The following is a 27,772-nucleotide window of genomic DNA, read 5'->3' on the forward strand; positions in this document are numbered from 1 at the left end:
AGAAAGTACAGACAATATGGCCGGGAGATCATCTTAGTTTCACACATGTCCAGTGCTCCACCAGCGATCTCTGAACCAAAAGACACAAAACATCTAACCAACACGAGGAGAGGCCGGCCCATAGAAAGCCCGCGTTTACCTAATCAATAACCGATGCGAGACAATGGTCTACTTGTCTCAAAGAGATCCAGACAAGCCCCAACATCCCCCACGGATATAGGAGAAGCGTTTGACCTGTGACCTCAACCCACAGAGGAGTCTTTGAGTGACTACAAGCAGATGTTTGCAGTATCACAGACTCTAAGGAATAATAAGAGACTCTATAAACAGATCAGATTAAAATATTCTCTTACACATATGTGATTTTTATTTAAAACATTTGATGAAGTTTTGATTCACATTTCAATAAATTGTATTTGTATTTGCACTCCTTTTGTCCATTATTCTTACTGAACATGTTAGATTACACATTCACATCTGACTGAAGATTGGCCCCATTTATTTGTGACGTTGCAAACTCTGCGGTACAAGTGATGTGAAGCTCATAAAGTGAGGCAAATAGAAATAATCAGCTGATGGAGTGTAGATGTGGAAATAGGTGCATTCGATCAGCTGACTGTGTTTTCACAATAAAAGTAGTTTCTTAGTGAATGTCCTGTACTGGTCTTAAAATCTCATAACATCAGCTTTTAATGTTCCTCTTGGATGTTCTTCTTGACCCTCAGAGAAGGAGAACATGTCGTGTCTTTCAGGCATGTCCTTTCCTAACAAAAATTACAGGAAACATAAAACATATTATTGCAGAACAAGTGTGTTATTTATGAAAGCGGTGTGCTTGTGTGTTTAGGGGCTGAAGATATAATTATTTTGTAATTGTAATGTTTTTATTTTTATTTCAACAGAGCTACAAAGACAATCAGATTTTGAATGAACAGTATGAAGTTCATCAACATTGAAATATATGTTATTATCAAAATAATATTTAACTGTTATCAAAACGTAGTAAACTGTAGAAGCTTGCTCTGTTGTCTCACTGAAAGAATCACTTTTACCACGTTTTTTACAGACAATATTGAGAGATAAATAGTAGCAGTTCTCACTATGTGTTAAATATCTTTGCCTTCAATACATTAAACTAGAAAGCTGACAAAATCATATTGCTTGTTAACATCTAAATGTAACTTTTTGCATGGAAAAAAACCTCAACTTAACTGATGTGTAGGTGATCTAGTATTTAGTATTGTTTAATGGAATGTATATCAGTGTATTCAAGTCAATACTTCATTCATTTAAACCAATATCTTTCTTGATTCTTTGTACAGTATGAACAATAGAGTATTTATACCTGTGCTGAAGTTCACTGCTGTGAGGAGTCCAGTTCTGTCTCTCACTCTCTGGTCCAGCCTGTCTGCATCACCTGGACACCTTAAACAAACAGATATATATATATATATATATATATATATATATATATATATATATATATATATGTAAAGTACCATGTGTACAAACAATATAACTGATTATCTTCTGTTGAACATGTTGGATTGGGTATTGTCCGAGTCAGGGTCCTTTTTTTTTTACTGTAACTTTGGAAGTTGTGTTACCAATGCTTACTGTTTATTTGATACCCATTTGGTAATGCAATTAATAAAAACAACAAGGTTTGGGTTCGTTCTTCAGATGACTGTGACGTTAACGTGTAAGCTCAATAATGAACTCCAGCTCAACCAACCATATTGTAATATCTAAGTAATCATCTTGAAATATGACATTAATAATTGTAATATACACATCTTATTGTGAGGTTGATTTCACATACACTACTTCGACGTTAACTTGTCTACATACTTGAGCATAGCCAATTTAAATTAACCTTAGCGATGCATACAGTTCCTACCTACATAATAAAATATCTCTCTACGTTACAAGGATGACCTTATTTTATCAACCTCAAACAGAAGCCGTTTGTTCAACAGTATTATCCCACTTAACGTCTATTTCGTTTTAACCTTTATATATACAGTCTATTATTTTAACTTGGAGGCTACGATCAGCATCGTTAGCACCGATGTAGCTACCACTCGCTACACGCTAACCCAAGCCTTAACATTCATTACGTAGCTGATTAAAATCATTAACACATAAATAAAGCACTCGAATTTCACTTACCGCAAAACCGCATTCATGCACCGTCTGTTTTAACCGCAGAGCGAGTCACAATAGTCCGATATATAAGCATGAAGAACAAACAACCACGGCCGGCTTCAAGTTGTGTTTCCTGGATGAACTGACCAGGCAGAGTCCCTGTAGCTAGCTTCACGGATCAGGTAGCAGAGAGACACGAAGCTAGCAGCAGCAGTCACTTGACAGAGCCGTCACTCAATGTGACCACGCCCTAATGTATGCAAAAACGTTAAGACCTAATATAAATAAAAGGGTCGTGTTAGAAAACAATTCACTCACAGATCCATAATCATGAAGGTGGAATCTAACTATATCGATAATAAAATGTATGGAGCCAGGGGTAGAAACATGTTTTTTTCTGCTGTAAAATTGGGCATTTTAACATGGGGGTCTATGGAAATTGCTCCTTTCTGCAGCCATCGCCTATCGGCCAATATATTAACTGCAGTGTGTGGCACTTCCGTATTGGCGTCCCGGCTATTCCCCAGAGTTTGCCCCTTGGTCCACCCCCAAGGGCGGATTGTTCCGCCAGGCCAGGGAAAACCACAGGGCACAGTGGCTGTTGCACCGGTTGGCAAACAGGTCCACCTCTGCTCTCCCGAACTGAGTCCAGACCTGCTTCACCACCTCCGGGTGAAGCCTCCACTCGTCTGGCAGGGGCCCGCCTCTTGACATGAGGTCGGCCCCCCCCGTTCTCCCGCCCCGGAATGTGCAGGGCCCTTAGAGACAACACAATCTGTGAAACCCACAACCACAGGTTCTCTGCCGCGGTCAACAAGGCTACGGAGCGGACTCCGCCCCGCCTGTTGATGTACGCCACTGTGGTGCGGTTGTCGCTCCTCACTAGCACATGTTTGCCCTGTATTAAGTGTTTGAAGTGCTGTAGGACCAACATCACTGCTTGCAGCTCTAGGAGGTTTCTGTGCCGAGCCTCTGTCAGAGGCCAGCCACCACCTAGAGCTTTCTCTAGGCAGGTTCCCCCCAATCCTGTCACGGATGCGTCTGTGAAGACCATGATGTAGGAGGTCACTCGCCTAAGTGGAGTCCCCCTCCGCAGATGCTCTGGGGAACCCCAGAATTGGAGGTTGCCCTCCACTGAGGGGGGGATGGTCACCAGATGTCGTTTGTGCCTCTTGGGATCTAAACGAAGGCCGATAAACCACCTCTGCAGGCGACGTGTATGCAATAATCCGAGTGGCACCACGAAGTGAGCAGCCGCCAAGAGACCCAAAGTCTGCATGATGTGAGTGGGAGCAGATGGGCCGCCAGGCTCTCATCGAGGGAGGGCACACCGGGACACGCTGTGTCCGTGTGGCCCTGCACCCTGAGCAATCCCGCCATGCCAGCCACCGGAGCCCTCGTTTTCAGAGGGTGCCGCCACGTCGCCTCCACACACTGCCAGATATCCGGCAACGGGGGCGAGACAAAAGCTGGATGGGTTGGCTGAACCGGGCCATAAAACCCCTGACGGAGGCGGCTCACCGGTTAGGGTAGTAGCGGAGGGGGGAGCGGTAGACCCACACGCTCCGCCGCCATGGCCATCACCATCACCATCACCATCACCAGCGGGAAATCTTGACGGGAAATCCTGACGGGCAGACCTGCGCGGTGGACCCTCGTGGACGCCGGACCCAGAAGCGCCCTCCTCCTCGACAAACGGGGCCACCCGGCCCGCCAGAATGGCGAACACAAATGGCATCTCCTCTGCCACCTCCTGTTCCTCCATTTGAATGCCCGCATAGCATGATAGAGAGTAGTACCCATAGGGTCCAGTAGAGGGCGGAGCCTGTGTGATATATAACCATGTTGCACAGCAGATTTGGCTTGTTTAAAAAAAATGCATTTTTAACACAAGGGTTCTTTCTGAGCCACTCCACATAATTTAACACTGTACACATATATCCCAGATATTTGTATTAACAGAGGGACAAAATGACATTGATACCCTTAACCTGTTAAGCCAGAGAGACCCCGGTACCGGGGCACTGCCGCAACATCTTGCAAATCTTCTCAAAAAAAAAACCACAATGCTAACGCTGAGCCTCTGAATTAGCAACGAGCGGAAAATGCTAACAGATGACTGCACCGAAATTCACTCACAAAACCTTATTATTTATCTTTGCACATCCAACAACCCATCGTTTCACATCGTGAGGTGACACAGAATCGAAGGGTACCCTCATTATCACTCAATTATACGAACTCGCGGAGATAATATCAAGAACAGACATCAAAACATATGGCGCTAGGTAGCTAAAAACGCTAACATGGCTCACCTGTGTCGTAGTCTGGTCAAAAGTGGTCTTCAATGGCATTAAAACAATAAAAACGCTGCTGAAGTTAATCCATAGGTTAATCCAATGTGTCTGTGTCCCTTTGAAATGATTTCTGATAATCAATAAACAATAAACCTGCGTTTCCGTTTCTAGAAGTCAGACCTAGAGACAGCTTCGCTCTGATGCAAAACTGTGTGCGCGAAGCCCACACCTTTTTGTTTTAGACTGTTTTAGACTGAGTGCGGAGATTCCCCTTCAATTCTATTGGCTCTAACGGTCAGAAAGAGATGTCAATCACCAAAATCGACCAATGGGTTCCAGAGAAACGGTAAAACCCCCATTTCCACCCAAATCACCTCAGAGGTGGAGTTGTTTTTGCTAAACCTCTCTAAAAAGGTCAAATGTCACTTGTTTTGCATCAATCTTGATACAGGGTACTTATTATATGTTGTACTTTGGATTCCTAAAGCTTGTAGTCTACCTTACCATCATCCAAGGGTAGTTTTCACTATAAGTAAAAAAGAACTTTTGGACGGACACTATAATTTACTGTTTTTTACTATGTTCAATCTGAATTTTCTTTAAAATAAAAAACATCTAAATTGATTCTGACTTGTCTACATCCAACTCACAGGTTTATCATTACTTTGCGAAAAAAGATTATTAATGTAACCCTTTTAGAAGGGAAGATATGGTCATTTGTTCTGGGAATGTCATTTTCGAGCCTGAGACCTGAAAAACAGGCTCAGGGCTAAACTGGTAAAAGGTCCCATATTATACTATTTTTCATCAATATATTATAGTTCTCAGTTATACAAAACATGTCTCTGAAGTGTTTGGCTCCAAATACCAAACAGATCTTGCAGCATCCCATAATCCCCTCCTTTTCAGCCCTGTTTCAAAAGTGCTGATTCTCTGTCTTTTACTTTAGATGAAAATAAGGAGCCACTCCAAACACCCCTCTGATGCCACTTTCACACCAACGCGTTTTCAGCTCCGGCTCGGAGCTGGAGCCTGAAAAGTACCGATTTTTTTTTTCCTGTTCACACCGCAGAGGCGCCGCCTCTTAGCTCCGGAATCCGGTTCACTTCCAGCTCCAAAAAATGGTCGGTCTAGAGCAGGGGTGCCCAACCTTTTTTGAACCGAGAGCTACTTTTAAAGTTGCCAGTCTGCCGAGATCTACCAGTCCAAATAGAGAGGCGTAGCCATTACTGACCAGGTAAACTACCAGGTAAATACACACTTCTACTTGTATAAAACTGACCTTTGTACGATTAATACTCCATAAAGTATTTAAGTATTTAACTGAAGTTACACAACAGTGTTGTTGATACAGAGTTGGAGTGCTGCCACATACTGTATGACACAGGAAAAAAAGAAAAGACTCTGAATCCTTTCTTTGCCATTAAAATCAGGCTTACTAATAAGACAACTCAGATCTGAAGCTACACAGGAATCTGCTGCCAAAGTGCAATAAAAAAGACAACATTAATAGAATCAAACCCTTTTTTTGTTGCATTTTAGTAGAGTATAAAAAGAAATGCCTTTAAAATAAAACCTGAATTGATAATAGACTATAATCAATTTAAGTTTGCATTCTTATACCATTTTGTACAATAATTATAATGAATAAGTTCAAACAAACTAAAACTTACAGCTGATTAATAACGGTATCTAACTTGAGTTTTTATTATATCAAAAACCTGTTGAAATGCTACAGTTATTTTTACTGTCCCCCAAAAGCGCGTCGGCACGATAAGATGCTCTGATAGCAGCCTTGCTCTTGTTGTTGGGCCTGGTGAAAATGGACTGCTGTGCATTTAGCTGTCCTTTCAGGCCCCTCCCCTTTTGGAGCGTAGGGCAGAATTAGGAGGGAATTCCGTCTCGTAGCGTTTGTGGACTGTTTTGAAATGCCGCTCCTAAATTACCCTTCTTCGATAAAGCCACGCTCGCATTGCAGATGAGACAGATGGACTTTGAATTGGAATAGATACAAAAATAATCATCCTCCCACTCGGAGTGAAAATGATATATTTTGGGCTTTTTTGCTTCTGCCATAATTGCGGTCTTGTGTGTGTGCGGACTGTCACTCCTGTTGTTGACACGAACAACCTCAGCGAAATAGTGCCCACTGCCGACCAGTCACGCCCCGACACATGGGGTCTAGCCGGCCAATCACAAAGCTTTGATGCGTTCAAGTGCATTATTCTGGCACAGGAAGATTATGTTATAGGACATTAACGATAAAACAGAATATTGTTGTTCTATTTTTAGACACATCTCGCGATCGACTGGGAATCTCCCCGCGATCGGGCACCCCTGGTCTAGAGGCAAGAGCTTCGGAGCTAAGAGGCGGCGTCGCTTACGTCGAGGCGGGGGTAGGGGCAGGGGCAGGGGCGGGATCAACCTCTTGAACAACAACAAAATGCCTGCGTGTGATGTTTGTAAAGTTCCAAGTAAAGTCGTCCGATGCCTTCCATTTCGTTTCGTAAGAGGATAACCAAAGCGAACAGCGCTTCAATACAATCGGCCATTGTTGTTGTTGTCGATGTGAGGGATCTCCGCGCGGTTTGGATTTTATGAAGCAGGCACGTAAACAGTGACGTCATGACGCAGCAGCGGCAGCTCTGGGCGGTGTGAACAGAGCGGGAGCAGAAAAGGGAAACCGGAGCTGAACCAGAAAAGCTCCCGCTCGGAGCTAGAAAGGGAAAAGCGCTGGTGTGAAAGCCGCATGAGAGATATTTGGTTAAAAAGAACACAGTGGTGCTCTAGGAGGAGATTCAGGTGATAAGGTGTGGGGGGGTTACCTTGGTTGGTTATCGGCTAATGGTTACACAAGCCAAACAATCGTTATGACATCATACAGTGGACAAAATCTGATCAGCTCATTTTCAGACAGGTTTTTATATAAATGGATCAGGACAAAAAGAGAGGGGTTCTTTGTTCCTGAAACGTTGAGGATCTTTTTACACAGAGGCAGTGGCGGTTCTACGGGATGGCACGGGGTGGCAGCTGCCACCTCAGAAAAATGCCTTGCCACCCTAGTTGGCAGCTTTGTTTTGAAAGAAAAGTTGTGGCTCATCGGACATTTATGAGAGAAAATCTCTAATGTCCGAGTGTAAGTGAATGCAGCACAAGACGCGAGCCTTGTAACCCCTCCCCCGGCCCTGGCGCGAGTGTGGAAATATGATTGGCGGCGATTTCATTTGAACGGGACGGTGCAAAACGAGAAGCATTCGGACTCAAGCAGACGGAAGGAATTAGGTATTTGCGGTCTACAATGACAGAGAAGAGACTGTCAAGTGTGGCTGTACTCAGCATTGAATCAAAACGCACTAAAGCTTTGGATCTTAATCAGTTTGTGAGGCGTTTTGCTGAACAAGATGGTAATCGGCGCATTCAGCTGTTATAGGCATGCCAACTTGATGCTCTGCTCACGGATGACTCGATGAGCATAACAAACTGTTAAGATGATGGGGTCTGCCCCCAAAAAACAGTTTAAAGTCCTGAGAAAAGTCAATGTAAAATGTCACTGCCCAGCCAAAAAAAAGTAACCACTTTGATTTAACTAGGCCAGTAGGTAAGGACTTTCCACTGGATAATAACTGCAGCGATGTATATGTTTTAGCTGAATACACGTTTTTTAACCCTAACTGATGCAGTTAAGTTTAATGTTTGTTCTTTCTGATGTAAAGTCAAGGTTGTAACTGTTTGCAATGAAGTTGTGGGGCGCTGAACTGTTCCTTTGATTCTTTTGATATATGATAGTAATTACTTGTCTTTCAAATTTGAAGGAGGGTGAACAAGCATCTTGAGGAACATTCATCATTAACTCCTCCAAAAAATATAGTTTATTTAATAATAACACTGAATATGTGAATCATAATAGTGATTGACAGCTGATAGGAATAATATGATTGTTAATAGTATCATATTCATACAGACAAACATCGATGAGACAGTTAATTAATGTACTTATTGCAGCAGTCTTCATAGATTTGGTTCCACTGCTGGTCTAAGAGTGAAACAAACTCATTCAGTTATTGTTCAGTTAAAATTCATTAAATTATGTCTGCCACCTTATATAGTCACTATGTAAGGATTTGCTGTTGTGCCACAATAATGTATCCTGATGTTATGGAGTTAAAATATAAATATTGTGGCTTTCCAAGTTAACATTAATTGATATGACTGCGATTGAATCAGCATATACTTCTGCCAGGGGATGCCACCCCTGAAATTATCCTGCCACTCCATGAATATTTTTCTAGATCCGCCCCTGCACAGAGGGGACACATGTTTACTGTATGTATAAAACACATGCAAAAGTGGATTTTGCATAATAGCTTACCTTTAAAGCTTCATACAGTCATTCATTGTCCTCAGAGGATGAATTCAATAATGTTCATCTATTGTAGTGTCACCAGCAGAAGTATTAATATGGATTTGATTTTCATCTATTCAACCTATTGGATGGATTAGCCATAACCGCCCACACAAACACGCACCACCTCCCCTACCACGGCACCAATAGATCCGACACCTCTTACCCCTTATTCCGTCAATTCATATGGCATTGTTTTCAGCTCACTCATCATTCACATTTTAAAGCAAATGGCTTGGCTTAGTGTACCAGGCACCAGAGCGGCTGTGATCATCTGCAGAGCAAACTGTACTAATGAGACCATTACAGGGAAGCAGAAAGCCCCGGGGCCTCAAAGATGTCACCATGCCACATGTACTCTGCTCTAATCAACAAAATGCTGCCCAGTACACTCTATTCATCACATCTGAATGAGTGCTTTTCTTATAATACCGTTCTTCAACCCTTTACTGTTATAACAGGGCCAAAATCAAGACGAAGCAGCAAGTAAATTACACAACCATAATCTGTACTGTTCTGGTTAACTAGCACTTTCACTGCTCTTGCTCACTTCTTCTTCTCTCATTTGTTCACATATTCATCAAGAATTATGGCTTACCCTGAAAAGATATCAGCTAAGCTTGTACAGCGCACTTATCTTTGGTTTCAAAAAGAGGACAAGAAACAAGGATTAAAATCACATGCCTTAACTGACCAGTGTTGTTTCTCTCATGGCCCAGTTCCAAACCGTCTCTAGTCTCACAGCTGAAGCGGCTCTTTCTTTAAGGTGTAGGGTTTAAATACAGCGTTAAACTTTGAGACAAACCCCCTCGTCTTGGAAGAAACATGAACTAGTAACCGTGGTTTCGAATCAGCATCTCGTTGACAAAATATATTTATGAGCTGCTTAGTTTTAAAAATAATAACTTTAAAGATAAAAACTGAGCAATCAAAAGTCCATCGTTTCCTGACAAGACATGGGTAAATATGATCCCAAGTAAAACAATAAATAGACACAGTAACCTTAAAATTGTTACCGTGTATATGTGTGTTTTGTTTTGCGGAACTATTTGTGCACAGCATTTTTCATTTATGGTTATTTTTGCCTGTTTAAAGACGGACAAAAACGCTATTGCACATGGTCAGGTTGGGCAGCTGATTAACCATAAGCCATCCGGAAGTGCGCCGGATGTTAAAGGTCACCTATCATGCTATTTTTAGGCAATAGCATAGGTCTCAGATATATAAAAATATATAAAAAATATGTCTATGAAGTGTGTTGCTCAAAATACCAAACAGATCACCCATTCTAGCCATGCCTCATATCCCTCTATTTCACTTCCTGTTTCAAAAGTGCTGATTTGGGGTATAAAGCTTTAAAAAAATAATGAAAAAGAGGGGCGGAGCTTATGCCTGCTCATGCGGGAGATTCTACCGGCAGATACTGCCGTGATGAAACGCCATATCATGGATTATCAAGGATTCTTTCTGAAACAGTATGGAGCTCAAAGGCTTTCTCCCTTACCGGTTATACCACAAGGTGAGTTCCTTTTTATTTCCTGCTTCTTCACACACATGCTCTCTCCAGTACAGGTTAGCTCTGAGTGTTAGCGATGCTAATGTAAACACCGACCATATTACATCCAAAACAGTCGGGCATTGTTTCTGATAGCAACGTTTCTGATAGTGCTGTGGGTCTGCATTGCCGATATGACGTCATATCCCCGGAAAACCCTGGTGCTCATGCTTTATGGGCCCAGATTCAGATACTTTTGCTTTCGATAGTTAGGCCATTTTGGCTTCATGCGCCACTGAGCAACTTTCACTCACATAAACAGAGATACACACAAAATGAGCAGCTTCCCTTGCTGCTGCCACTGAGCATCAAACTATGACCCTCATCTCCTCCCTCAACCAGGCAGCTCTGCGGATGTCAAGCGGCAGTCTAACAGAGAGCCAAGCCTGTCAGAGTCCTAATCGCTGTGGAGAGGCCCTTGGCTCTGTATGCACAGCAGACGCCAGCCCCAATTACATAGGTATATACAGGCTGCCAGTACATGGAGCAGAGCGGACAGCCCCACAAACACAATCGACGCAGTCGATGAGCAGAACCAGTCGTTCTGCTCATCGATGCTGGGTCGATGCTGGGACTTGGAGGCTGTGCAGCAGGTGACAGCAGGTGACAGCGGGGACTGAAAATAAAGCCTGAGGAGGACGGATGATATGTTGACAGAGGAGGAAATAAGAGACGGTCGGGGGAAAGAGGAGCGGTTGATACCGATCACAAACCTAACTTGTTAAAGCCGGAGTGTTGAGTTGTTTTCCCCGCGTAACATGTTGACAGTGAATAGGCGATGAGATGACGGCCGTATAGAGCTGAGACAGGGACTGAGTAAATAATTTCTAAGTATGTAAGCCAACAAGTTTTTCTTTTATTAAAAACATCAACATATATTCATAACCGTTAAAGCAATTTAAGGGATGTAGCAATATGCTTCAAGTAGCCAAAAACATACAAACCTCTTCTAAGTAATACAACAGACCTAAAATAATAACAAATACACATTCTTAGTTATAGTACAGGCCTATCCACAACCCTGAAGATTCCTGCAGATTAGATAGTTGTTAAATATCATTCAAATAATATCACTGTTGTCGATATAGGTTGACTATGCTGAGATTATGTAAGTGTTTGCTATTCCCCTGTGGTAAATTGCTATTTTATAGTTACAACAAGTGATGGTGCCATAACTATAAGGCATGCTGGTAAAATACTGGAAGTCTGCAAGTATGTATCGCAAAACGTTTTTGACAACTATAGTTGTCTCACCATGTATTAGATATTCATTTTATTATACAGTCTTATAGCACATCATATTGAATCATACTCTGGGCGTTTTACCTATCTCCTGTGACTACATTGGGTTTTACAAAAGCTTTAGGATTTTATGGAACACAAGTTAGTGCCAAGATATGCCTGCAGATTAAGTGGCCTAGAGAATTGGTGCATTGTATAAACGGCCACTGTAAATAGAAACTACTGGCCAACTTTTTATCAAACACTTTACCCAAGGAAGCCGCACCATTGGATTGAAAATCAGCATGTCCTCTTAAAAGTTACGTACAGTATGGTCGTACTTGGTCCTCAGAGGATTAATTAAATAATGATCACTGTTTATCTGCAGTAGACCCTCCAGCAAGGGAAATAGTTTGGTATGGATTTCAAATGTACCTACTGCACCTATTGGATGGATTTGTAATAGCAATGGACGAAATGCAAGATTCAGCCCTGCCAGATACAATAGGAATAGATTAACTGACAGCCTTTTTGAATCCATTTTTAAAGGCAGGGGGTTCAAGTGAAGCGTTATCAAATTGAGTGTTTGATTTGATATATAGTGAATATATGTTGTTGACCACCATCCATCATATCCTCACTGTCTCGTGTCAATCAGTGGCAGTTACAGGCCTTACGAGCTGCATGATTCATGGATATTATTCTGAAACAGGCAGTAAGGGAGCTGGCAGAGTGTCGTTTAGACCAAGACAAGGCTTCAAGCCCGACATCTCAGATTGGCCATTGATTTGTGAGAAATATCCCCAGGTGCCCTAGGTGTGATGTGGAGTGACAGCTGCAACATGACAGCCATCAATTAGCCCGCGCTAAGTATTAATGCAGCAGCTGGGAATGTGAGAATGATTGAGAATTAAAAAGTACATCTGTGAGCAGAATAGGATGTGGAGAATGTTCTATTGTCAGATTTAGAACCAAATAAGAGCCATTCAACTCATTCTGCGTCACAGCATGTTTTTCAAAGACTAGCACACCAGAGGAGCCGAAGCGATGTTCAAAGATGACAGGGTGTGGGATGTGAAGGTGACACATAAAGCAGGTGCAGCTCAAAGCACATCAGATCCCATTTGCAGCCTCTCTAATTTAACTAAGAGAGGCTCTGTCATGAAGAATCTCAAAGCGGGGAGGAGACAGAGATATTGTAAAGCAGATGAATGCAGCCTTCAGGAAAGCGGCTGATTGACAGAGAAAAGGGTAAACACTTCACAAGCACGCCGCTCGCTTCTGAGGGACTGTTATGCAAAGAGGGGGAGAGACGGAGGAAAGGGAAAATGAGAGTGCTCCACCCTCCGCCCCCTCAGCTCCTCTCAGGGGGTGTCAGGAGCTGTGTGTAAAGAACCCAGCGCCCCCATTTCCTGTGAGAGGGAGAAGCGCTGAATTTTGATAACACTTGTTTCCAATTGAGCGCTTCAAAGAGGAAAAGGCTTGGAGACAATTAGAATGAGAGCGTAGCCCCAGCACCCTGAATAGCCCTTGATGAGAGCAATGGGCGACTTTGGATAGGTTAATCAGCCGTAATCGGAAAGCAGGTGTTGAACACGCAACCTTACAATCCCCCACCTCAAATTATATGATCGCCACATTCTTTTAATTAAACATGGTGTCCTTTCCCGCTGTCTCCTCCTTATTCAAAAGCGTGAAGCAGCGCTGATTGCATCAGATCAGTGACACCGAGAACAAATTGCTTTTCTGCGGTGGCAGGGATGATGAAGGGGGTGGAAACAGAGTGTGTGTGTGTGTGTGTGTGTGTGTGTGTGTGTGTGTGTGTGTGTGTGTGTGTGTGTGTGTGTGTGTGTGTGTGTGTGTGTGTGTGTGTGTGTGTGGTGTGTGTGTGGTGTGTGTGTGTGTGTGTGTGTGTGTGTGTGTGATTGTGGGGGGGGGGGTTGTGCTGGGGAAGGGTAATAGGGGGAGTGTTGCTAATCACAGGAAAGGCACAGTGGTGACTTTAATCTGAAGACGATACAAAAATGACTGTGCAAAACTCATCTTCTCAAGCCATGGAGAAGAGATTTCAAGTTTCATTTTTAATGTATGAATATATTACAGTTCACAGACAGGTATCATGTGTGAAGTGCAAAAAGTCACATGTCACTAAAAGTCCTCTTGAAGTGAATCCAAGAATAATGTGACGTTTTTCAAAAATTATTATATTCTATGATAAAGAAACATTATTTGTTGTACTTTTGTTATAATGTCTTCAGTAAGTGTGCTGTGAAATGATGATATTATTTCTTAAATGGCAAAAATTAAAAGCTGTTACCAGAACTAGCTCTTATAAAGCCACCCCCGCAGTTTCTCTGAAGTGTAATCCTCACTAATGGGGTGTGATCAAATAGATCCTCAAGTTCATCAGTCTTTGGATGCAAATACAACTTTGTACAGTTTTGTTGTCATTTTATCCTAGCCATTAACCTGGTTTTATAGAGAAAATTATAAAAAAACATCCTGAATGTCTGTTGCTCCATACTCCTGTCAACATGCTAACATACGGTCAATGACAAGTCTAGCATTGTGATGTTCAGCGGGTATCATGTTCAGCGGGTATCATGTTTACTTTTTTGTTCCACAGCAGTCTTGGCTCAAACAGTTCACAGCTTCATGTGATGCTTTGTGCTGTACAGAAACTATATGGACACAAGGAAACAGCCCGAAGAAATAATGAATGAATTGGTTTTCCTGACATGGCCGGGAGGAGCATGTAATGAATGAAGTCCGCTCAGATTCCACGGTTGATCAATACCATCCAGTGTTTCCCATAGATCAGAAATATACTTGGGGGGGTGGTGGTAGCGGGTGGGGGGGGGGTTGAGGTGACGTGCAACAACATTAACATGAACCTTTCTGTTGGTCGCTTGTTAGCAGACCCTTCACACGATGGCAGAGCGAACAGGTACAGGCAGGGCCCATAGTGATAGCACTATAGTTTAAATCTACTACCCACACATGAACATATGGAAATGGGTTACTATTTAAAAAAATTAATGTATTTATAAATGTATTTAGGAACCTATCCATGTGATTTTTAGTGGGGGTCGACCCCTTTTTATTTTGGAGTTAAATGCATCAATCTGGTGCATTTTGAGGGGGAAATAAAGAGACTAGATCTATGGAAACACCTATATTAAACAGAACTGTATACATTTCAATAATCATAAAATCATGGCCATAACCAATAACATACCTTTTCCAATATGAAAAAAACACTGAAACTTGTTTATTCATTTATTTTTGGTACATTTATAGTTGTGAGTGTGTCTGTGCTCCTGAATCAGCTTCTCCTGTCTCCCTCATCTCCTCCCTGCTCCTCTTTGAGGCAGCAGCAAAGACTAGTTTTCTCTCAACAAGTTTTAAAAGTGTATCTTACCTTTTTTCACCTAGTTAACTTTTGATTTATTTATTCATGCATATTTTACTAATCACATTACATTTCATTTAGCTGACGCTTTTATCCAAAGCGACTTATAATGGCCGATTACAGGGACATTCTCCCTGGAGTAACTAAGGGCTAAGTGCCTCAAGGGCACTAGTGGTGGTGTTCCTGGCGGGATTTGAACTCACAGCCTTCCGATCTTCAGCCCACCTCACTATCCATTAGACCAGGGGTGGGAACCTTTTTCCTCTCAAGGGCCATTTCAATTGTTACAATATCCTCAGAGGGCCGTACATATTATTGACCTCTGCTTAAAAAAACTAAAATCACAGCCCATTCATTTCATGCTGTGCAAAGAAAAAGCAACCTCTTAATCCAAATATCTCACCATGACTCGCGACCACCAAAACAGAAAGATATGGACACAAGATGTGTGCAAATGTATTTAGTTTCCTATCCATGTGAACATGATTTAAGTGGGGAGGGGACCTAACCTCCTCTGGGGGTCCGGGGGGCATGCTCCCTAGGGAAGATTTTTTTTTAAATGTTGAAGTTAAAAGCAACAATCTAGTGCACTTTGAGAGCAACATTAGGAGATCTCTGGATACATATCTCAACACCCATATGAAACAGAATTGTAAGCAGATTAATTTTTCTTTATGGATATTTTACAAATCACTTTCAAACTGTATTCTTCTTTATTAATAACAACTTTGTTTTACTGTCATATAGTATTTTATACCTGTTACTTTATTCTCTTGTTTTTTTATAACTATAATGATTATATAAAGATGTGCCTTTACCTCACTGGTTGTAGAAAAAGCTTTTTATATTCGTTAGCATAGCTAGCTAATCAGATGCTAATAACAACAAAGTTATTGACTGTATGATCAGTATGACAGATGAACAGATCGCCACTGGGCTTTCAACTAAAGACACAGCCACGCAAAAACTGCGGCATATGTACGGCTCCTTATGGGTGCTGCAATTTCTGAAGTGCCAGAGCAGCGTTCTGGTGCTCTCTGGTAGAACTGCACCCCTGTCAGTCGAGACCATAGATAGACTGTATCAGCGCCGGACTGTATATATAAAGAAGGTCGAAGACATATACCATGTGATGACACGTTAGGCTCGTGTTGTGTTCAAGGACCCTGACCTTGGCCAGGAAAAACAGGCACTCGCTTGTTTATTTTTTTTGCGGTCTAGATTTCTTATATTTTTTGCTTTTTTGCGTGTGTTTATAAATTACCTCGAGGGCCGTACAAAATTGTCTCGCGGGCCGTATACGGCCCGGAGGCCGGAGGTTTCCCACCCCTGCATTAGACCAATCACTACCCTCTCAAATGGAAATATGTGTTTACATAAATGGTGACCACACCGTTTGAGACCCACTGAGAACTTAGACTAAGTTAACTATCTAAACACTCAGAGAGTCCTTTACCTCACCTGAGCTGAGGTTATCCCGAGCTTGAATGACACACAGAGACCAATCAAGGGCTTTGATTTATGATCTGTATGACAGTGGCCATGTCGGCAGGCCACATCATGTGGACAGCCAGTCACCCTGTGTGAGGCAGGCCACTTAACAGGCCAGAAGGAGGCGAGATCAGATCAAGGGAGCGAGGGATCATTGTCCACAAGTTAATCGATCGCAGATGGCGTCGTGGTCACGGACGAATACAAAAAAAATTATTTTAAAAAAAAATTATTAAAAAAAACCCTGCCATCTCAGAGCGGCTGACAGGCTCAAACTGACGAGGCCTGTCTGTGATCGAAAATACCTTTGGTTCTCGCTTTTATTCATTTTAGTTTGAAAGACGGGTTAGAATTGTTAGAAGGATACATTGATAAAAAACAAATTCCAAATGTGTTATCTTTGTTGGTATCATAATGTTAAAAATAATGTGCATGAAAAAGTTGGCTTTCAGCAATTCACTCCTGTGATATACTTACACTTACTTCACTTAAAAACAGTGTTGTGACTATTATATGGGCAGCTTTTACCTGGATTTACCGGCTAAAAATTATATTACTTTTTAGACATTTAATTCATTTAAAATGTTTAAAACAAATTACTGACTATACGTGCATAACACACAGAGTGGGGGGCATAGGGGCCCACAGGTTGTTTTTGCCCCTTTGCCCCAAAATTGATAAATCAGGCCCTGCTTTCAACAACTCTAAAACACATTCATCTTGAATTTCCAACCGGTCAATACAATTGAACACTGGAATTTGTGTTCAGTTGAAAGAAACGTTGGCGTGTGCATAACTTCACTTTACTACCACAGTGTGTGTGTGTGTGTGTGTGTGTGTGTGTGTGTGTGTGTGTGTGTGTGTGTGTGTGTGTGTGTGTGTGTGTGTGTGTGTGTGTGTGTGTGTGTGTGTGCTGTGTGTGTGTGTGCTTGTGTGTGTGTGTGTGTGTGTGTGTGTGTGTGTGTGTGTGTGTGTGTGTGTGTGTGTGTGTGTGTGTGTGTGTGTGTGTGTGTGTGTGTGTGTGTGAACTGAGTTGTTGTCACTCCAGTCAGTCTTGCAGCAGCCATTAGTTTGAGGCAGAGCGCTGACAGTGATGACAGGCAGTGACAATGCGAGCGGGCCCCTGGAGGGGGGGGGGGGGGGGGGGGCTCCGGAGGCATCGCTTGCTCCGGGTCAGCCAGGGCCAACCTATTTATCTGGGCAGTAATCTGAAGGAAAAAGGACAGGATGCCTGACCCCAGCACCTCGGGGACATCATCAAAACATTTCCTATTTCAGCTCCACCACACCACACAGTGCTGCTGCTCTCACTCAGAACAGACTGTAACCAAAGAAAAAGCCCGACTTATGTATGTCATAAAGAAGATGTTTGTTTCTTGATGTTTTCGTTGTAGTGTAGGGCAGTTTTTCTAAGAAGGTTGCGTGGTGATTTTACACTGTTAAAGGAATAAAAACAAATATTCAGAATCCTTATCTTTAACAGTATGGTGATAATTAAAACATGTGGATGAAAAACTGGTTCATTGAAGCAAGGGATTACCTGAAGTCACCTATTATTAAAGGAGCCCTATTTTGCTCATTGTCAGGTTCATATTAGTATTGAGTGTCTTTACTGTGACATGTTTCCATGCTTTAATGTCCAAAAAGCTCTTTATTCTTCTCAATTTTAAATATTGTGGGTGTCTGTAGATTGCAGCTTAGCCAAAAGTAATGTGTTTATCACAGTAATCCCAACATTTCCATATCACACTCATTAGATTTCTGCTGGCACTCATAAGTGAGAATAAGCCTCACACCTTACAAAATGTTTTCATAAAAGTGAAAGGAAGAAATAGGAAATCAAAAAAGCTCTTTATTTATCTCATTCTGCCTGTGCTGCAGCACCTCTTTTCACCCTCTGTCTGAAACCAGAGCCCAGTCTGCTCTGATTGGTTAGCTGGCAGCTCTGTTGTGAATGGTCAAGGGCTAAGAGATGTCCAGACCCTTAGCCAATGACCTACAATGTGTTGGAGTGCTAGCCAATTGAAGTGCGCGTGTTACGTAGTGATGTCACTATGTCGCACAGGTAAACACATTTTCCAATCGCAATTGTTAAGGACCATAACAATTATTTACATGTTTTATCCACCAGGCTGAATTTACCATATTAGCAAAGTCTTCAGTTGAGTAGCAGTTCAGTGCAGTTCTGTGTTTTTTGGGTCCAAATCCCTACATGTCTTGTAGTGCTACGCTCACCACATCTTTTCGACAAAAAGCAAAAGGTTACTTGCCAGACCAAAATTCAACACTAAGGTCATGAAATAAAGACTGAATCATCACCATGACAACAGTGCCAGCAGATGTGAAGGCTCTGTGGCTGAAATATCTGGAAAACTTCCAGTAAAGAACGGTGTGGCTACTGGATATTATAAACATATACATTTTCCATTTCCAAGGCCATGGACTGCAGACATTGCCTTTTCTTTGTACGTCAGCAGGTTTCAAACACATGACAAATATCTTGAAATAGATGGCATAGGAGAGTGTTGCAGATATATAATAACAATGTTGATGCAGTTCTCACATCTTGGTGCTATCCAATGATAATACAATGTAAAAACAAAAACAAAAGAAAACGTTTCACTCGGATTCATAAAATACTCATGTAGTTGGCTATTTTTCGTAACCTGTTATTGTTAAGTCATGTTTATCTGGAAATGATTTAGCTTCCATCTTGTCCTATTGTGGCAGGTGCAAATGCATTACAATTAGGGCTGTCCCGAATACCATTTTTCGGGCTCCGGATATTCGGTAGTAATCAGTATATCGTATATTCAGCCCACGCAGGGGGGGGGGAGGCGTAGTAATCAGCAGCGAACCGCTTCAACACGTGTATTTCGGTTTATTCACGGCATTCGTGTTATTCTACAGTAGGCTATTGTTGTTTTATAGTTATTTGTTAATGTAACCCTATTGGTGTTCTTTGAAATTGAAAAGGATATCACATTGTGTGTGTTACTTTCGTTGCAGTTATATATGTCTTAAGTGTAATTTGGCTTGGCTTCCTATTTTGTATGGACATGCTTTTATTTTGAAGGAGAGTTAGCGCTGTTGACAGGAAGTTGTTGTTGCTTTGGAAACAACGTGACGGAGATTAACAGAGAAAAAGTAATATAATAATACAGTATCTACTAGGGATGCACGATAATTATCGGGCCGATAATTATCGGTCCGATATTAGGAATTATGACGTCATCCCGATAAACCCGATACCAGTATTAATAGCCCCGATAATATACAATATATTTTTTGGATAAAAAAAAAGAAAAAAATACTGCGGTGTGGGTGGATTGGGATGAGGGGCGCTTGTTTTTCACTCGGCTCCTCACGTTTTGCCAGTACTGTGGTATTAGTGGTTTAGGAAGAGGGGAGTTTTTCACAAATCCAGCGCTCCCTAACTCATGCCTGGCTGTGACGTAAATGGTGTGCGGCCGTGAAGCCAGGACAGTAAACAAGCATGTCGTCGGTGGTATGGGCGTTGGAGCTATGTGCAGCTCAAGGCATATGCTCGAACCGGAGCTGCCTGGACGCTGCAATCATGTTGCGCACTATCCGTGCTGAGTGTGCTGACTTTTCGTACAATGTCCCACTGTCTGGCTTCCTGCATAAAGTCAAGTGCTCGGCGCAGTTGTGGCGAAATGTCGCTCCTCTGTTTTCATTGAAACAGCTCCGTATATCCGTTAGCGCAGCTAGCTAGCACCAGATGCTAACAACAACAATGCACGTAAGGTCTCTCTCTCGCTCGCTCGTGCCACACATACACACACCCTCCCGGTCCTCCAGATGGCCAGTCGGTGCCTGCCGGTGAGCGTGGAAGTATGGTCTGCCACAAGCGGGCGACAGGAGCGGGGCTGTCAGCATCAGCTTGTAGATGGTATTTTAAACTCGATGCGCTCTGACACTACGGGGCGGCCGAGGAAAAAAAATACACATGCGTTACTCGCGTTAAAATAATTAGTGGCGTAAAAAAATGTGTATTATCGGTTATCGGTATCGGTCTTGAGAAGCAGGAAGTTATCGGTATCGGTATCGGTTTCAAAAAACCAATATCGTGCATCCCTAGTATCTACATATAAAGACGGAGAAAGTAAACGATAAGGTTTATGGTTAAGTGTTAGCACCCCCCGAAGAGGCACAAGCTCTTACGTTGATATTGGAGTTTTCAATACATTAAAAAAACGGGGGAAAAAACCGAATATCCGAATAACGAAATTGAAACCCGAATAGTACTCCAACGAACGAATATTCGGATATTCGGGTACAGCCCTGATTACAATGGCTCAAAACATTTGGAAACACATATGTGCCAAAACACATGGAAATGAAGAAACATCTTCATCCACTCAACAACACATGCACATCATTTAGAAAACATTCACCAAATTGACGAAGCATGCACAGTCAGGAAAACTAAAAAGTGATGCACACAGCTGGGACCATGTTATCACTGATGACAATCATTATTATTAAGACGCAATATCGGAATTTATAAAATAGATTTATATATGAATGTGTGGAAAAGTATCCTTAAAGGACGTCAAAGCTTAAGCAACGACTTGGACTTGTTCTGAGTCCAATACAGTACTGCATGCTACATGCATGACATATGTTTAACCCTGAGAAGAACGACTGCATTATGTATGCACAATGCCTCAGGTTCAAAGGGTTAATCATATTTCCAAGGGGCAGGCGCTGCAGCTTTGTAGCGTGTCTTAAGGTAACGTGTTATTTGATGCTATGTGTAGTGTGCTGTGCAAACTTGGATTTGAAAGAAAAGCATGACACCTATTATTTTCCCATCATATGTTATAAATAATTAATCATGTTCTCTTCACATCACAGCGGAACATTTTCCAGAGCATGTTTTTCGTTTCAAAACCAATCATTTGTACCTCACCATTTTCAAAGTATAAACATCACCATGCAGAAAGTGTAAATGTGCTCACAGTGAGCAGCATGTCCGCTGGTATGACTGTTGAGTTTCATGCAGATTCATATGAGAGGCTAACAGAGCAGGAAAGTCACTGTGTTGGCAGTCCATACAAATCTATTTTCATCCACGACAGAGATGAATAAAAACAAAGGGCTGCGTGGAGAGGAGGAAAACAAAGATATTCAAAATAGGAAACACAATGCTTTAGAAGATGGCAATATTTAATATACAATATCTGTGATTCATAATAATTGTGATTTCATATGCAGCACAATATTCCCCCTGGTAAAAGCTGAAGCTTAAAGCAGAATTTGTATATTGCAGAATCCTGCTGGGAGACTGTCCGCCTTCCAGAGGTCAGAGGTCGAGGACAGCTAAAGACCCCTGAAGCCCGCAGGACAGACCGTCTAACCTCTGCCACGCTGCTTCCGTCAAGATACTTCATTTATTTCAAGCTCTGTAAACATTTTAAATGTATTTACCCTAATAATATATATTTTTGAATACACTTAAATAAAACATGGAATGTATTTGCATGTGATTTAATGGATTTATTACTGTATAAATCCATTCCCATGGTCCAACTTAAACTATGTAAGTTGGATCAACTTCATGTATTGGTATTCTTTGACTACATACGACTTTATCAGTTCTGATCCAACCTTAAACAAATATTTGTAATCAACCCTTAATAAGTTAAGTGGAATAACATCAGTAAATGAAGTTGGGCCCAAGCATTATTAATAAGCTGAATTACCATAACGAATACATTAATTGACCCAACCCAAGTTAGTTAAGTTGGATGATGTTGAAAAAGAGTAATTTAATGGAGTGGAGGAGTGAATCCTAAAACCCCGGAAATGAGTTGACATTTGAACAACTCTGGTTTCTTTGTCTCAATACGTCAGTAATTACCCTATACTTTGAATATATATGTAAAAACATTGGTTACTATAGTAACAAGTGACTAAATGAAACCATTCAACATCAGGTCTTCCGTTGGCTTTGCCGTATGGACCTATGAGTCATGTTTGTTTAAAGCTTACTTTTTTACTTCTGTCAATTGCATTTAGGCTCCAGAAATCATAAAAGGTGTAAATATGTGGAGAGCTTTCTGCTTAACAAAACATGTACCAAAAAGGTTTGTTTACAGCAGATCTTCTTTTCTGCAATTTTACAACATCCAATGGAAAGTTCCCATTCATTTGTGTAAACGAAAATATGTCATTACTGCACCACTTTTCCTGAGGTGTTAGTTACATATCCTTAAAAGATGTATGGAAAGTTTTGCGAGTTAAGCTCTTAAACACTACTTGGAGCAAGAGTAGTGACAATGAGGCGCTCTGAGTCTGTATCATAGAGAGAGGTAGCAGCCAGATGAAGGAGCCGCGGGGTCTGCTGATTACTGGCTATTTTATTAGAGCAAAAATAGCATTTCATAAAGCTGACTCATGTTAACGGAGCTGATGAATGATGAACACTGGACAGTACTGTACATCTAAACATGTAGGGGGAGAGGCTTAAAGATATGATGCACGTTGTCTAAACAGAGGGGGGTTGATACAACATCTGAAAAGCTGTGTCACGGATGTAGGTACAACTAAGTATTGTCACATTATTTTCAAGATACCAATGTTTATGGTGAAAGCAAACATGGTTGAGTTAATATGTCTACATTATACAGGCGGCTGAGAGAATGGATGTAATAGAGACATTATTAAAAATCACATTCCAATCAGGGTTTCATATCTGTACTTCCCTCAGCATAGGGATCGTATATCTCTAATCCAGATATTGGAACAATGTGTCAGTGTCATACAGTAAAACATGATGTGTAATGACTCCACAGCGTTAATGTTGCTGTTTCTCAGGGCCTGGAAATGACCAACGTTAGGTTATGTGTATTGTTTTGTTCATGTTGTCAGACAATCTGTTTGTTATTTACTTGTCAAAAATATGTTGGAACCATTATACTATCCTGACATTTGACATGGGTTCTAACTATTGGGTCCATTAATGGTTAATAAATCATGTACTGTGTATCAATTTGAGCACAGTTATACATGAATATCTTGCTGTGGATGTCACTAAAAAATGTGTATTTAAAAGGTATAAATCAGGGGTGTCAAACTCAAGGCCCGGGGGCCAAATCCGGCCCCTGACTTCATTTGCTGTGGCCCCACAAGAGCTTGCAAAGAATATTATATGTTTATATTACAGAAGCACGTTGCCCTTAAGGCCCTGACACACCAGGCCGATTTCGGCTGTTTTCGTAAGTCGGGAGACGAAGCGTGTCCTGTCGCCCAAACTCAATTTGGTGTGTCCCACACCGTCGACCGTGACACGCCTTATTTGGACTGCCTGTCCCGATGCATGGCCGATCGGGTCTGGCAGTCGGACCAAACAATCACTCTGATTGGCTGTTCAGCTAGCGAATCAGTGCATGAGAAGCGAAACGGAAGTGAGGGACGTAAACAAACGATTTAAGAAGGCACACACAGACTGATATTCATTTTCATCTCATCATGGCGATCTGGAATGACGCAAACGAAGACCTGCTCATCACATTGATCCAGGAGAGGCCAGCTCTATACGACATCACAGAGAAAAGGTACTCGAACCGAGTAGTGAAAACCGGACTCTGGCGAGAGATTGAAACGCAACTTGGCTTCTCGGGTAAGATTATCTTTTTCATCAATTGAGCTCTTTAGCAGATACTGTTGGCTTTTTATTGTTTGCCAGCGTACAGTGACGTTAACGTGAAATGTAATTTGTTATTTCAACCTTGTGTTTTGTTGTTATCTTGTTGCTAGCTGTTGCTAGCTGTGCAGTTTGGCACTGCATATAGATATGAATTAGACATGCTAACTAGCCACAATGCTTACATCGTTTATTTGTGTGCTTCAGAGAAAGAGCTGAGGAAGAAGTGGGATTCTCTGCGAACCCAGTACACCCGGTACAGGAGACTTGCCCCTTCGGGTAGTTGTGGAGCACCAAAGACGGGCAGACAGCAGTGGATCATAACCAGGCTGCAGTTTGCACACGCTATTTGTTGTTGTTTATATCACGCAGTCTGTTCTTCTTCTCTGTCTTCCGGTTGTTGCCTATTTTTAATGACGAATACACACTACCGCCGCCTGCTGGTAAGGAGAGTTATTGCCACTCACGCACTGAAGTCTTTGCGGTGTGTTCCCGTGCGACACATGGCCAAGACGCAAGAGAACACCGCGACGCAACAGCCGGCGTCGGCGAGTCCTCTGGTGACTGCTTGGTGTGTCAGGGCCTTTAAACTACATGTCCCATAATGCATCTCAAATTAGACTTTTTTTCTCAAAATTTGACTTTTTTTCTTCTAAATATGCTTTTTTTCTTAGAATGTGCCCTTTTCTCAGAATTTGACTCTTTTTTTTAAATGTCACTTCTGTTTTTTGATTTTGACTTTTTTTCCAGAATTTGGCTTTTCTTTTTAAATCATTTTGTGACATGCACTGAAGAGACTTGCAATTATTTGCCACAGACTTCGGCTCCGAAAATAATCCAATGCAGAGACAATAATGTAATATAATACATTATTTTATATATATGTTTATACATGTCGTTTTATATAGTCTTAAAGTTACAACCGGCCCTTTGAGTGCAGCATAATGCTGATGTGGCCCGCGATTAAATTGAGTTTGACACCCCTGGTGTAAGTGATTAGATATCTGATTGATTTGTCAGAATATGTATTGTAATATAAATGTTGGCACTGAAGGGGGGCTTAATGACCCTTTTCAGTCAAACTGTGTAAACAGGAGGAAATAACACAAGCTTTTCTCGTGAGCATTCATTGTTTTCGTTTGTTCGATCATGTGATATCTGTGCTCGTAATTTCACAACCACACGTACAGTATAGAATAAAGTGATTGAAAAAATTGAATGAACTGAATTTAAATAAGAATTGTTTAAAGTTCTGGTTTGTGTGTGTAAATATTGTTCTTTCTTTTCACTCTTTTTTCAGCATCTTCCTAGACTAGAAACAAATACTTGAAATTGACGTGAAGAATATCATGCTGCATTTATTTATTAAGTGGGCCATCTTGAAACTTTATTTTCCCAAATCCCGACTGTAAACTGGTTACTAATTCTCTACAGAGCTACATATAATACTAACTGTTGTAGTGTTCTGTTTTGCAGAGTATACAATCAAAACAATGATTTCATACCAACTGAAAATTCATAATTTCTCAGAACGCACAAAAAGAAGATTTCATACTTTTCAATACATTTGTTCAGATGTGTGTTGGACATGTCCCCCACAGCTTCTCATTCCCCTTTGTGTTTCAATTGCCGTTAATAAGATGAAGCAAAAAAACCTTTCTTCCTGACTGCAGCTGGCCTTATCGTGACGCACATATTACTGTCTCCACACACGACATTCTTTATATGTCATAGAATATAGCCCGGTAAAATATGTTTTAACATTTCTTAACAAAACTGCACAGGATTTCCACTTAAGACAGATATATCTTAACACAATGTTCATGTTTTCCTTGGAATGTTACATGACGTATGCCCTGTATTTATCGTGGAACATCAATAAACTCCTTATGTTTGCAAGAGCACATGGCAATAAAAGTGACTCTTGCTTTGCCTGTGTGTTACACAGTTTAAAAGTAATATATATATTTATATATACGTGTGTATTGAACTGATAATAATTGTAGTAACTGTAATATATGCAAGAATTAAATAATGAAAATAATTAAACATGTGTTTTAAATGTACTGTTTTTGTGGGAACACACTAGAATGGACTCAATAATAATCTCTGTGATTTCATTTGAAGTATAAAGTGAGTGATTGGTCAGATTGCTGCAACTATCCAGGGAGAGCACTCTCTAACATCACCCATGTTGTGTAGCCTTCTCTATTTTGTCAGGGGAGATGCATAATGCATGGAGGCTGCGAAAAACACTATCAGCTTTTCCACTATTGTGACAAGAGCACCAGGAGATAGGCTGCATTCATTTGGAGCACTTCTAGTTGTTTTCCCAAGGCTGGATAAAGACATTGTTATCAGCCTGTTTGCCAACTTGAGTTTCCTTCTGTCTTCCTGAAAATGGAAAACTTAAGGGCTAGGATAAAGAAGCTGCAGAGGAATCATAAAATAAGTTTGAACTGTTATTAGACAGGGATTTTGATTGTCTAAGATGTGTTCCGACTTCAAAAGGCTTTGAGGATAGGTAAGCTTTGCATTCATGATTTGACCGAAGTGTAACAAAACAGCGCATTTCTGTCAGTGTGTCCGTCACATTAAGGAGAGTGTGTGTGTGAGGAGCATCGGTGTGAGCACATGGAGGGACTGACAAAAGAAAGAAACAACTGGAAGATTCCCGGGCCAAAATAAGACTTAAATCCACAACAAAAACACCTCATTCAGCAATATGAGGCAAAGCTCGTCTTAACACTCACAAATGCAAATTCTTACCTTTAGCGCCAACGTCCGTCACCGCCGCCACACAAACAAGCAGGAGAGGGAAATAATCTCTGATCGCGTTCATTCTCAACCGTTTCCCAGGTTTGCGTTTTTCGAGCTTTTAGTATAGTGAACGTCCTTGAGATCAACACTATTCCTCCGGAGGACTGAAGCACTGAGAGCTCCGCCGAACAGCGACTGCACGCACGAAGAAGAACGCGCTCCTATCGGTCACTTCAGCCCGGGCTCGCTGTCTGCCTCCACTCATTGACCGAGGCGATGATGGGCTTTCAGTGTCGCGCTGCCACTGTGACTGCAGACTGCACAGACCTCACACTGTCCTGACTGGATGACTGGAGCCTGTGGACTGCTGTCTGTGCTGGCCCGCTCTGAGTTCTGCTCCGCCGCCTGCCTTCAGAACCGCGGACAGCTCCTAGCGTTGGCCAATGGAACACACGAGAAGCAACGAAGTTCCAAGTTTGGGACGTTCCAAACTGACTCTTTAAATACGCACTTGTTTTGTTCAGACTCTCTAAATAACCCTTACCCATAGGATTAATGTTTGTTATTTTGACAAATGAAAAATGGCGTTTAAGAGTTTGTTCACTTCTTGAAAAAAGGACTCACTTTTGGCCTGTTTTTTCATATTTTCCCTATCCGTGCAACCATGGAATGGCAATCATTTTACCAGTGGTGAAAGAAGTACTTTTTACACTAAATTACATTACATGTCATTTAGGGGAGGCGTGTGGCGCAGTGGATTAGTGCGTTGGTGCTCGGATCAGGGGGTCACAGGTTCAAACCCCACTGCAGTCAG

General features: G+C 41.6%; 1 protein-coding gene across 4 annotated transcripts in view; it reads right to left on the reverse strand.

Annotated features, from left to right (window-relative positions):
- Positions 1–27,373, reverse strand: part of sez6b (seizure related 6 homolog b) — a 293,771-nt gene extending 266,398 nt beyond the window's left edge. For all 4 annotated transcript variants that reach the window (XM_034206109.1, XM_034206104.1, XM_034206122.1 and 1 more), the window contains exon 1: positions 26,968–27,373. In XM_034206109.1, coding sequence (XP_034062000.1) covers positions 26,968–27,040 — 73 coding nt within the window. In that variant the 5' untranslated portion in view covers positions 27,041–27,373. The remainder of the gene's footprint in view (positions 1–26,967) is intronic.
- Positions 27,374–27,772: the final 399 nt, after the last annotated feature.

Source organism: Gymnodraco acuticeps, unplaced genomic scaffold, assembly GCF_902827175.1.
Source record: "Gymnodraco acuticeps unplaced genomic scaffold, fGymAcu1.1, whole genome shotgun sequence".
NCBI classification, from domain to species: Eukaryota; Metazoa; Chordata; class Actinopteri; order Perciformes; family Bathydraconidae; genus Gymnodraco; species Gymnodraco acuticeps.